Raw genomic sequence first — 12631 nt, 5'->3', positions numbered from 1 at the left:
TAAAGTGTATTGCAGAACCAATCAGCATTCTGAACTACTTCATGTCTTTCATGTGGATTGCCTTGCTTTACCTCATATGAAATTCAAGATTTCCTACTGTCAAGAGGAACTTGAACTTAATTCTTTTTAAAACCTAAGCTTTTTGTTAAAAATTATATACCAAGTAATAGCATAGTCAAATAATATCACCATTAGGGAGAGTAAAACAGACTTATATGGACCAGTATGGAGAGATTTTCCAGGATTAGGGTTAGTATGCAATATGGTATTATCATAGGCAAACACGCAAGATTGGATGGGAAGGAGTGTGGGAGGAAACTACACAGCTGTATGTATTATGAAGAATATTTGAAGAGGAGACACAAGAAAACTGTTGGCAGTGGGTACTTGCCCAGAGTGGCTGAGAGGCTGGGGGTACAGTGGAAATTGAAAGTTTTACATCTATTTTTGCCACAAAAAACTAATTGAAAAAAGTTGTTTATAGAGAATATAAAACCAGTACAATTAACTTTTCCCTTTTCTTTTACCTGAAGAAAATTTGAGAATGTATTTTTCATGTCTGTAAGTAGACTGTGTGTGAGTGAGGATGAGCCTCTGTGCTATCACCTGTCCCAAACTCCATTTTCAGTCCCACCTCTGCCTCCGTCGCCAGAACCTGCAGAGGCCACCGGAAGCCTCTGTCCGCTCCGTCCCGTTCAGTGCTTCTCAGTGCTGCCGCATGCGCAAGGCCCCGTTGAGCTGCTCGCTCCTTCACGGTGCTGTGTCCTCCCAGCTGGAGGGAGATTGCCCTTCTTTCTCTTTCCTTTAATCCCTTCCAGTATTTACAAATATATTACCTTACCTACAAATTCTGAATCCTACAAAAGCAGTTATAAAAATCAAATTCTTCCTCCTTCAAATCACATTCCTTACACTCAGTGAGGATCTGAGCAAGATGGCACACCCCTGGAATCCCAATACAAGGGAAGCTGAGGCAGAAAGATTGAAAATTCCAGCCTGGGTGCAAAGCAAGGCTCTTGCTCCAATAAATTAATTTTTAAAAACCAGTACCTGTAAAACAGTGTTTGCATATATCTGCTTTTCTCCAGTAAATGTATTGAAATGAATGAATAAACATGTAAGTTAGATTTTGCAAGACTCAACACAAGACATTAGAACAACATTGTGGCTTCCACCGCAGCTACACCTACAGGAAGAGTCCACTGATGCATTTAGTTAGCTCTCACAGTGTTGTAGTCTATGGTGACGAAGTGCTAACAAATCACAGGTAGTGTCAGGCTCTCTGCTCTTTGTTTATTTCCTTAAGGATGCCTCTTGCAGGAGGGGATATGATGGAGAATGGAGTTTCAAATGGAAAGTGTTGGGGGGGAGGGAGGACATTACCATGGAATATTGTTTACAATCGTGGAAGATGTTAATTAAAAAAAAATTATAAAAAAAAAAGAAGCCTCTTGTGCTGGTAGTGCATGCCTTTAATCCCAGCACTTGGGAAGCTAAGGTAGGAGGATCACTGTGAGTTCGAGGTCAGCCTGAGACTAAATAATGAATTCCAGGTCAGCCTGGGCTAGAGTGATACCCTAACTCAAAAAGAGTGGGGAGGGCTAGAGAGATGGTTTAGCGGTTGGGATGCTTGCCTGCAAAGCACTCTTCAGGTCCCACGTAAGCCAGATGTACAAGGTGATGCAAGCGTACAAGGTCGCACATGCACACAAGGTGGCACATGCATCTGGAGTTCAATTGCATAAAATGAAGAAGAAGAAGAAAGAATGCCTCTTTCATTTGAAAATTCAAATTAGTGCACAGATTTAAGAAATGCTCTGTAAGTGCATTAGTTGTGAAACTTCTGTTTGCAAAAGGGACAGTTTAGAGCAATTGCCTTCATTTAGTGTTGGACTGTCTGATTCAATTGCAGATGAATTCTTATTCTACCTCTCTGTCTCTCCCCCTCCCTCCCTCCTAATATTTGCCTTGGTAGACCATTTGCAATTATCCTTCCACCATTTTATTGTGTATAACTATTATTAAATCAGTAAATAGCCATGATAATAAGGATAATTTCTAAAAATTTAATTAATTTATCTATTTTAAGAGAGAGAGAGGCAGATAGAGAAAATGGGCATAGCAAGGCCTCCAGCCACTGCAAATGGATTCCAGATATACCACCTTATGCATCTGGCTAACTAGAGAATTGAGCCTTGGTCCTTGCGCTTCCCATGCAAGTACCTTAATCTCTAAGGCATCTCTCCAGCCCAGGATTACTTTTTTTTAAATTTCTTGTTCATTTTTATTTATTTATTTGAGAGCAACAGATAGATAGAGAGAGAATGGGTGCACCAGGGACCGCAGCCACTGCAAACGAACTCCAGACACAAGCACCCCCTTGTGCATCTGGTTAACGTGCTTCATTGACCCTTGAACCGGGGTCCTCAGGCTTCACAGGCAAGCGCTTAACCACAAAGCCGTCTCTCTAGTCCCAGGATAACTTTTTTTAAAGGGAGGATGCTTAGTAAACTAAGATTAGACTAGTCCCCTTCTTTCTTTAAATCCACTATTTTGCATTTAATTTGCATCAGAGGTAGACAAGCCCAGCAATACATTGTCCTAAGTCCTTGTATATACATTATAGGAATCTGATCATAAGCCACACAAAAATATTATCTTTCTTTAAGATGTTTCTATTCTTTTTAAAAATATTTATTTATTTGAGAGAGAAAAAGGAGCATGCATCACCTTGTGCATCTAGCTTACATGGGTTCTGGAGAATTGAACCTAGGTCCTTAGGCTTCACAGGCAAGCACCCTTAACAGCTAAGCCATCTCACCACCCCAAGATGCTTCTATTCTAAAGTAACTGCTTTTTAGCATAGTTCTGTTACCTCTATCAATCTTTCAGCTAACCCTCTATAGTTGGGTGGAGAGTGTAGGCAGGTTTGCAATGGTTCTTTTTGTTCTTGAACTGCCATACTTACTTCCTGTATATTCCAAACAGGTGGAATGATATCCACAAAGATATTTTTGCTGTGAGCAGGAGATGGTCTTTATGACTTACCCAGTCTTTCCTTATTAATGCTGTCTTCTCTGTGCATGCTTAAGGAAAGACCAAATGTGGATCACATGATATAGAGTGATACCTGGCTAGAGCAAGACCCTACCTCTAAAAAAAAAAAAAAAAATAGTATGGCTAAAGGAAGTCCATAAGGAAATTTTGCTCTTCCGGATGATCCTAGGAGGTCCATGTATACAGTCAATGAGTTACTTGTTCTGAAAATTCTTTGACTTATCGTCATGGTTCCTTAGAAATGATCTGAAGAGAAAAATGTTTTCCTTCAGCTGGCAGCAAAAATAATTGGCACCACAGTCCCTTGTTTGGGAATAATAATTCTGGAAGGGGTGGAATGGCACATTCAGGCTTGCCAACAGTTGAAATTCATGAAAAAGGACAGTGGCGGTACCACTGAACTCTATTGAAATTCTTTGGATTTAAAAGCTTTTCAGAAATAGACAAATGGGAAAGTAGTTAGTGTCATGCTCACAGTGAGGGCCTGTTTTGTAAACAGAAAGAGCTGGCTATTATAGAGCTGGGGTGGCTCTCACTCATTTTATAAGAGTTGAGCCCTTGCTGCTTAGTTTCTGAGTCATCTAGCCGGAGCTCTGATCTCTCTAACAGACTTCAAAACTTTATTCATTTCATGCAGATTTTCCCTTAGGAAGAACTGGGGATGGGATGGCAGATCAGCAGAGATAAGACATGGGGAGGCAACAAATAAAGGAGTATGAGAAAGAAACCAGCAATAGGGGTATCACTGAAAGAAGATGACTGGCCAAACGACCTGAAAGTCTTTTGGTACCCTTAAGGATATCCTTAGGACTGCTCCATCTATGGACTGCTGTGTTGATGCCAGCACCCTTTGGCAGTGCTCCTGAAGGCAACTTGATGCAGTGGGGAGTCAAACTAGTTTACAAAGTACAGAGAAAGATATTTCAATACAATATCATCTGACAAAAATAAGAGGAAAAAGGGCTGGAGAGGTGGCTTAGCAGTTAAGGCACATGTCTGTGAAGCCTACAGACCCAGGTTCAATTCTCCAGGTCCCACATAAACCAGATGCACAAGGTGGTCCATGCATCTAGAGTTTGTTTGCAGTGGCTAGAGGCCCTGGCATGCCCATTCTCTCTCTCTCTCTCTCTCTCTCTCTCTCTCATAAATAAATAAATAAATAAATAAATAAATAAATAAATGGAATAAATCTTTAAAAAACTAAGAGGAAAAAAGAGGAGGAAGAATTAATACATAGTGTTTTGAGCCTCCAAACCTGTTCAGAAGTAAAGATACAGGGGTACAGCTAGAAGGAGTTGCCCAATAATTTGAATGAAGCAGACAAGGTTTGGCTTTTCACATGGTGACTCTCAGTATCCCACAGGAATAGTGATTCCACTGTAAATTCTTCCTTTTATAGTCAATGTCAACTTTACTATGATCTGTGGCAGGTAGCCAAGCTATAATATTGGCAAGGCATCTCCCTGCCGACAGCATTGCAGATGATGTAGCCATAGCACAGCATTTATGAAAACCAGTAACAACTGAAATGTGTATACCACAGGGCCAGAGCTTGAGGCTTAAAACTCTGCTATTCCAAGAGTAGTCCAGCAACACCAGCATCTCCAGGATTCTTGTCATAAATGCAGACTCTCAGGTCCCACTCCATGACCCGTCAAATTGGAATATTTACTTGAACAAGATCCTTAGGTGATTAATATACACACTAGAATCTGAGAATTTTTACTTTCAGGTCTGGCAAGGGAGAGTCATGCTAGGCAGGACTGGGAAGGCTCTTTGTTCATCAGAGAGGAATGAGCCTCTGAGGAGGTGAAGGTATCAGCTGCAAGGCAGCCCCTAACACCCCCATCCAAGCTATTTCTGGATTCAAAGCAGTAACAGCTGATTCACCTCCACTCCTCCCAAGGACTCTGGTGCTGTTGGGGGTGCCCTATGCATTTCTCTATAGAACTAGGACTTTAAAATAGTTTCATATCTCTTAAAGTTTCAAGACATGACTATTTGTTGTGGTAGTGTAGGTATACAGTAAAAATCCTCAATTTAAAGGGCATGATTTGATAAGTTTACATCCTACAGTTGTGAAATCACCACCACAGTCCTACTCTAGAACATTTTAACCACCATAAACATTTTGGTTTCATTGGTTGCCACAGCTTTCCATTTTATTCGTACATAATACTAAAAAAATGAAGTTATCATAATGTCATCTAATCATTGAGAAAGTTATGGAAATCTAAAGAATTATAATCATGTCAATAATTCAAAACAGTGACAAGTAAAAAGGGTATAGATACCAACAGACCCAGTTATTCCCTTACTGGGCATCTACCTTAAAACCTTTGAACCACAGGCCAGAGAGATTTGCTCAACTGTGTTCGTAGCAGCTCAATTTGTAATAGCTAAGGGCTGGAATCAACCCAGATGTTCATCACTAGAAGAATGGATAACTAAGATGTGGTATATCTACACAATGGAATTCTATATAGCAGTAAGAATTTTCCTAAATAGTCACTAAACTACCATCACAGTTTGAGATAAATGGAACTATCAGGTCACAAGACTCTTGGGTTGAGCGAGTCCTGATTTTAACAAGATTATTGGCATTGTATCACATAACTTGCAAATGAGATCCTGATATTTGTAAGTTTATTGGTTCTCAGGAAACAGGTGTTGGTTATAGATAGGTGAGTAGATAAACAAAGCTGTCATGGCCTGGCTTCTAACTTCATGGTGAAGACATAATAAAGCAGAAATGTGATCCTGGTTGCGGGGAGAGGGTGGAGCTGAGGAGGTTAAAAAAGGGAGGCAGGTAATGATTGTTGGTTTTCCCAGAAATTAAAGGTGATGGTACCTTGGTTTGCATAAATTTGGATATTTTGGAGATAGGAATAAAGGATACTCACTGCTGAGTTAGATACGAGGGGTGAGAGGGCAGGTGAGAGGTGAAGAGTGATTGCCAGGTTCTGGTTGGAACCATTGGCTACACTATGTCCATCTCTGGTGATCTTGTTTCTCCTGGGTTCCCACCAGTGGCCTGGAAGAAGGCACACTGAAGACAGAAAGCTGATGAGATGGCAATGGAGAGTAAGAAGGGTTCAGATGTCACAGGACTTCACAGATCAGTCGAGTCCTGTCCCTCTCAAAGAAGCACACAGGACAGAGCAAGTGGGCTTAGAACAGTGACATTTTACAGTCAAGTCTTCAAAAGAATGTGAAGCATGGGCTGCAGAAATGGCTTAGCAATTAAGGCGCTTGCCTGCAAAGCCAAAGGACCTAGGTTCGATTCCCCAGGATGCACATAAGCCAGATAAACAAGGTGGCACATGTGTCTGGAGTTCAGTTGAAGGCCCTGGCATGCCCACTTTCTCTTTCCCTCTCTCTCTCTCCCTCTTTTTCTCTGCCTCTTCTTTGTCTCTTAAATAAATTTAAAAAAATTTAAATAAAAAAAGAATGAGAAACATGATGTGACTACTATAAAAATGAATCCCAAAATACATTACCTTAAAATATGTATGCTCTCCAACTTGAAGATTTAAAAATTCTGTCATAGGGCTGGAGAGCTGGCTTAGCAGCTAAGTTGCTTAGACATACAAGGTGACAAAAGTGCATAAAGTCACACATGAACACAAGGCACACACATCTGGAGTTCGATTACACACACACACACACACACACACACACACACACACACGACCAGTCTGTCAGGCTTGCCTGAAAAATAAATTAAAATAAAATAAATCCGGGCTGGAGAGATGGCTTAGCGGTTAAGCGCTTGCCTGTGAAGCCTAAGGACCCCGGTTCGAGGCTCGGTTCCCCAGGTCCCACGTTAGCCAGATGCACAAGGGGGCGCACGCGTCTGGAGTTCGTTTGCAGAGGCTGGAAGCCCTGGCGCGCCCATTCTCTCTCTCTCCCTCTATCTGTCTTTCTATGTCTGTCGCTCTCAAATTAAAAAAAATAAATAAATAAAATAAAAATAAAATAAATCCTATTGTACTTTGTACTGTTTGCACAAAACCGATGCTGTCTTTGTGTTTGTTTCGGCAAAGAGCCTTTGAAAAGATGGTTGAGGAACTGACTATAGCTGAGATGTAGCTTGCCCAAGCTGTCAGAGATATGTGGCTAAAAGTGCTCATGTCAAAGAGCAGTCACAAGAGCTTTAGATGGAAGAAGGATGAGATTTCAAGTAGACTTATTTAAGCAGCTTTGGAGGTAAAATGAAGGAAGGATAATGATTTTAGTTCAGCCTTCATTCTAATACTCAGCACTTTTCAGAAACAGAACACATGGTATAGTGTATTTCTCTGTCAGATGACATTGTACAAATGTGTGTTACCATGTATATTAGTTACTTTCTTGTTGCTAGGTTAAAACACCTGACCAAAAACAACGTGAAGGAAATGTTATTTTTTATTTCCCTTGGATGTCATGAATTTTGTGTATCAAGACATCTCTGATGTGGCTTTCCTAAGCCATTCTAGAATATATTAAAATACCTTATACATACATATAAAATGTCATAATGAAACTATTGTGTTCAATTAATAAATGCTAATAAAGAACTCTAAAAAATCAGCTAGATAAGAGGAGATCAGTGTTTTGGGAGGAATGAAGGGGAGACTGTAGATATTGGATGGTTAAAGGCAAGAGCTATGGGACTGTCACTCTAGACCACTTTCTGCAGGGTGCCACATACCTCATTAAACGTGTAGAAAGAGGGATATTTCTATCACTGGGAAGACCTCATTCTGCTGCTTCATATGGGAACAAATGTAAGGGAGCACCCTGCTAGAACATGCCTTAATTGACACTTCTCCCCACTGAAAGAGGGATGACAAGAACCTCTGAAGAGTTTTTTTTTGTTTGTTTGTTTTGTTTTGTTTTTGCCTCCTTGACATTGGGTCAGAGGCCCACTGAGGTTCATCTACAAAGAGATGCAGCCCACAGAATGTGTAAAGAGTCGACTCTATGTAAGAACTAGGTAATTCAAGGAGCCCTTAATTACCTAAAGGAATACTGCAGATGTTTCCTCCTTTGCTACGAAGCACTCAGCTTCTCCCACGCTTATAGCCTTTGGCTAGTCTTCCTGTAGATGTTAGTAATCAGTCCTTTCTGATGGGTGCATCTTCCTCCTGTAAAGCCATACCCTTCATTCATTACCATTGGGTCTGTGATGATGTCTCCTTCACTGTCCTGGCTGTTCCTAGCAGAGTGCCAATGGCCATGGTCACCTCTGAATGGCACATGACATGTAGTAAGGTAGCAACCATACTGTCCACCCTGGGAACCCCAGACTACTCTGTGTTCCAGGGCTTGTCACATGTACATGTAGAAGCTACCTTGGTATTGCAAAACATTAGTGGAGTCTAAGCCAAAGTCAACGTTTATTTCTTCAACATGAAAATTATTGATAAAATGGAAAAAACATCAATCTACAATTTGGTTCTATATCTTTTTCTCTTAAAGCAGGACAAATAATGCTCTATTACATGTATCAAAACTCCTGGGTTGGTTAATCAATGCTCAAAGTATTTCATATTCCTCAGTGCCTCAATGGGGATAGATCACAAGAGACTTACTTCTTAGCCAGAGTACTCACTCAAGGATCTCAGTCCAATATATAGTCATAGACATTGTTACTTTAAGAGGACAGAGGTTGGCCTAGAGAGATGGCTCAGCAGTTAAGGCACTTGCCTGCAAAGCCTAACAATTTGGGTTCAATTTCCATGTAAAACCAGGTGCATAAAGTGATGCATGCATCAAGACTTTGGAGGCCCTTGTGTGCCCATTCTCTCTGTGTCTCTTCTCTCTATCTCCCTCTGCTTGAAAATTAATAATTTTTTTTTAAAGAGGACAGAGGTTCATCCCATAGAGATGAAATAGCCACACCCCTCTGCAGCTCCTTCTTGAAGGAGTTAGTAAATCTTTTTACTGAGGTTCTCAGGGATTCAACATACTACTGCTGGACACCAAAGAGTCTGTCCAGAGATCACAGAATTGCTCCCCTGCTACCTTGAAAGACAGCAGCCTGTTTACTTATGACCTCATTGGAGCAGGATACTTGGCTTGGCTATCTTGTAAGAAAGAAGTTCATTTCTGTCACTCACTGATTCTTCTCATGCCCTCCTCCTCCCTGCCATTCTCTGCCAACATTTTGAGATATATCCCTTGCACAAAAGCCATGCGGGGTGTGGGGGGAGGTGAAGAGATGGCTTAGCAGTTAAGGTGCTTGCCTGCAGGACCTGTGGACTCAGGTTTGATTCCCCAGTATCCATGTAAAGCCAGATGCAAAAGGTGGCCCATGTGTCTGGAGTTCATTAGTTTCAGTGACTAGAGGCCCTGGCACGCTATTCTCTCTCCATCTCTCTCTCTCTCTCTCTCTCTCTCTCTCTCTCTCTCTCTCTCTCTCTCTCTTAAATAAATAAATAAATAAATAAATAAATAAATAAATAAATAAAATAATATTTTAGAAAAGCCATGTGGGCACTTCACATTCCTGTTCTTAGGACTGCTAAAATGTGATGTGTCCCTCTTCTGCCTCAGAATAAGAGATGTTTACCTGCTTCTTCTTTTCAAACTTGCCTTGAAAACCTTATCCTTACCCTTCTGACCACAGGTATAGCAGTAGAGAAAAGCTGAAGGCCTGTCTGTACAGGACCCAGGATCAGATAGAGTATGATTTATGGCTTTTTGTTTGTTTGGTTTTCGAGGTGGGATCTCACTCTAGCCCAGGCTGACCTGGAATTCACTACGTAGTCTCAGACTGGCCTCAAACTCACAGAAAACCTTCTACCTCAGCCTTCCAAATGCTGGGATTAAAGGCATGTGTCACCACATGGCTTGGATTTATGACTGTACCCTATCCTGTACCTTTTCTCAGCCCCTGTAACCTGAGTCCCATTCCCCGCATCTAGCAAGGCCTTATCTCTAGTTAGATACCTTTTCCCTTAAAAGGTTATACAAGTAAGGCATTTCTCTTGTCCTGAGAGCTTCTGCCTTTGATCACCTTGAGAATCTCCCACTGCAGAGTGGTTGGTGTTAATAAAGGAATTCACCTAAACATCTGTTTCCCAGCCTTTCCCTTTAAACCACTTTGAGATCTTTATTAAAATGGACTTCTTTAATAAGTGTAATTAACCTAAATGTCCCTTTGCCAGTGGGGTGCTTTTTTTTTTTTTATCAGTGTCAGATTTTCCATTCTCCCTCCCAGAGTATGTTTTGCCAGTGTAGAGCTCTGTCCCTCTTATTTTCTGGCCAGTATCTGGAGCCCATCTGTTCTGCTGGTGAACATTGTATACTTCCTGTTCATCTATCCAAGACTGCACTGTACCCAGGAAAGCAAAGTGTTGTAGACTCACAGACCTAAGGACCAGTTATCTTGCCTCGGGCCAGGGGAGGAGGAGAAGGAGGAGGCTTGGGAGCCACAGATGTGCAGTGGGGAATGATGGGGAGCAGTTCATGCAGAAGTGCCTCGAGGGCTGTTGAAAATAATTGCCTTTAATTATGCTGGTTTCTGCTAGTGCCAAAATGGAACCAATGGAAGCAAATGTATTGTTCCTTATATTAGGAAGTAAGTGGTTTCATTTGGGGGATGGAATTTTCTTTTCTTTCTTATAAACAAGCTGTATTTTCAGTTATCATGTCTGTTTTATTCAAATGATTCAGAAATATCTGTGTAACCTCCCACATTATTTTAAGTGTGCCTTTTCTTGAGAAGTGGCTGATAATGAACCAGATGTACTAAAACAAAAACAAGTTCATTTTGCATCATACTTGATTGTCTAAATTTCTCCACCTTTGAAAAGAGGTTTACATCTCTCTAGGAGGAACCAGGTGCACAAAAAATGATTAAATAAATGGCATAATGAATAGATTCAGTAGTGGTTCTGGAGTGATAGGTTATACCATTTGGCTGCATCCATGTGAGGAATACAGAGAAGGAGGAAGTGGACTGAAGTCACTTGGTCTTTCCCCCATTGATCTCCCACATACACAAAACCTCTCTCTCTGGGTTCTCACAGGAGCATGCACATGCTATAGAACACAAAATCTGTCTTTCATAATGTGGCCTTAAAATCATGTCACCCAAAATGTTCCCGGTTAGCTGTTTGGGCTTTGAGTTTTGTAAAGGACTGGAACTGGTACAGTTACTCAGATTCTAATGAGTACTTCTTTATCTAGTAGGACTTTTTGTTTGTTTGTTTATTCATTTGAGGATTTAAAGCAGGGTGACTAATAGGTTCCACATTTTAGGTACTAGTAATAAATAGAGTTAACCATAGATAGACCTTTGCCCTTTCAAAACACTAGGTCAGAATATAATGTTTTCTGGTTATTACCAATTCATTTTCTTTATTCTAGGATATTGTTGACTTCAGTGACATTGCTGTCTATATACTCAATAAACTTACTATTGATCTGTTCCAAGGAAACAGGTAAGATGAGATGTCTAATTTCCTTAAAGTCAAGATGATTGATTTTCATGAAATATTGAGAACAAATGATTATTGAAAAGAAAGACAACCTTGACCTACAGTAGCCAGAAGTCTGATGGAAGTGCTCAGATAGAGACACAGGCAGCGAAATTTAAATTGTCATACAGTGAGCAAACCCTGTTGTCATTTACAGTGACCTCTCAATTGTTCCTCCTGTTCTAGTTTGACAAGACTCCATTTTCAAGACTTCAGTTTTTCCTTAGGACTGTATAAATCCTGAGGAAAGATACCATGCTTTGATATCATAGCCTCCCAGGTTTTAAAAGTAAACAGACCTTTTCTTCCCTTTTGTACATATTCCAAGGGGAAAATGTCACTCCTGAGGCAATGTGGGAGTGAGCAGCTACCAAGAGCTTCAACTTCTCTGGGCAGTATAATACCTGAAGTGTTTATTTCCAATTCCGTAGATACTGGGTCATGTTTGTAATTCTTTGACTTTTACATTAGCTAAAACCACACTGGGAAGGTTTTGTATACAGATGACTGGAACATTTTGTCATAAATTCAGGATCTAGTCATTGTCTAGTTTAAACACCAGTCTTACAAGAGATTAAGCAAAGGTTTAATTATAACCTGACCCAGATTGCTTTTTTGTGACCCTTTTGAAAATGTGAATTGCTACGAAGAAGCATGCATTTCTTTTCAGTGAATGATTCAGAATTTGACTCTTTATTGGGATAAGCTGATTGACTACTTTAGAATTTTGTTACAGCAGAAGTTCTCTTTGGACCGATTCTGTGTGCTTCTTTTGTTTGAGAGCTGCACATCTCTGATTCACATGTTACATTACATGTTATGATCAGATTTCTTATGTAGTAGCTGTTAGACCTTTCTGAGCTTGTTACTCTATTTAAGACAAGGGAGAATGATGAAGATGATGAACATAAGTTTCATTAGCCTCATCAGTTTGGGTAATTAGCTCAAAAGGGATCTTTTTGTATAAACATGAGCTCTTTTTTGAAATCAAATTGCTATTTTCATGGTATATACCAAACCTGCAAAAAGATAAGAGTAGACAACCCTCCCCACCCCCTAAGGTAGAGATAATTAAAAATAAGTCTTTATGCAGGGTATGGTGGTGC

At 40.4% G+C, this 12631-nt stretch overlaps 1 protein-coding gene across 4 annotated transcripts in view; it reads left to right on the top strand.

The window, feature by feature from the left end:
- Slc38a1 (solute carrier family 38 member 1) overlaps positions 1-12631 on the top strand; it is a 76173-nt gene that overhangs the window by 42841 nt on the left and 20701 nt on the right. For all 4 annotated transcript variants that reach the window (XM_045152002.1, XM_045152000.1, XM_045152003.1 and 1 more), the window contains exon 5: positions 11416-11489. In XM_045152002.1, coding sequence (XP_045007937.1) covers positions 11416-11489 — 74 coding nt within the window. The remainder of the gene's footprint in view (positions 1-11415; positions 11490-12631) is intronic.

The sequence above is a fragment of the Jaculus jaculus genome, chromosome 6 (assembly GCF_020740685.1).
Source record: "Jaculus jaculus isolate mJacJac1 chromosome 6, mJacJac1.mat.Y.cur, whole genome shotgun sequence".
Lineage (NCBI taxonomy): Eukaryota > Metazoa > Chordata > Mammalia > Rodentia > Dipodidae > Jaculus > Jaculus jaculus.
This window is presented reverse-complemented; position numbering and strand designations above follow the sequence as displayed.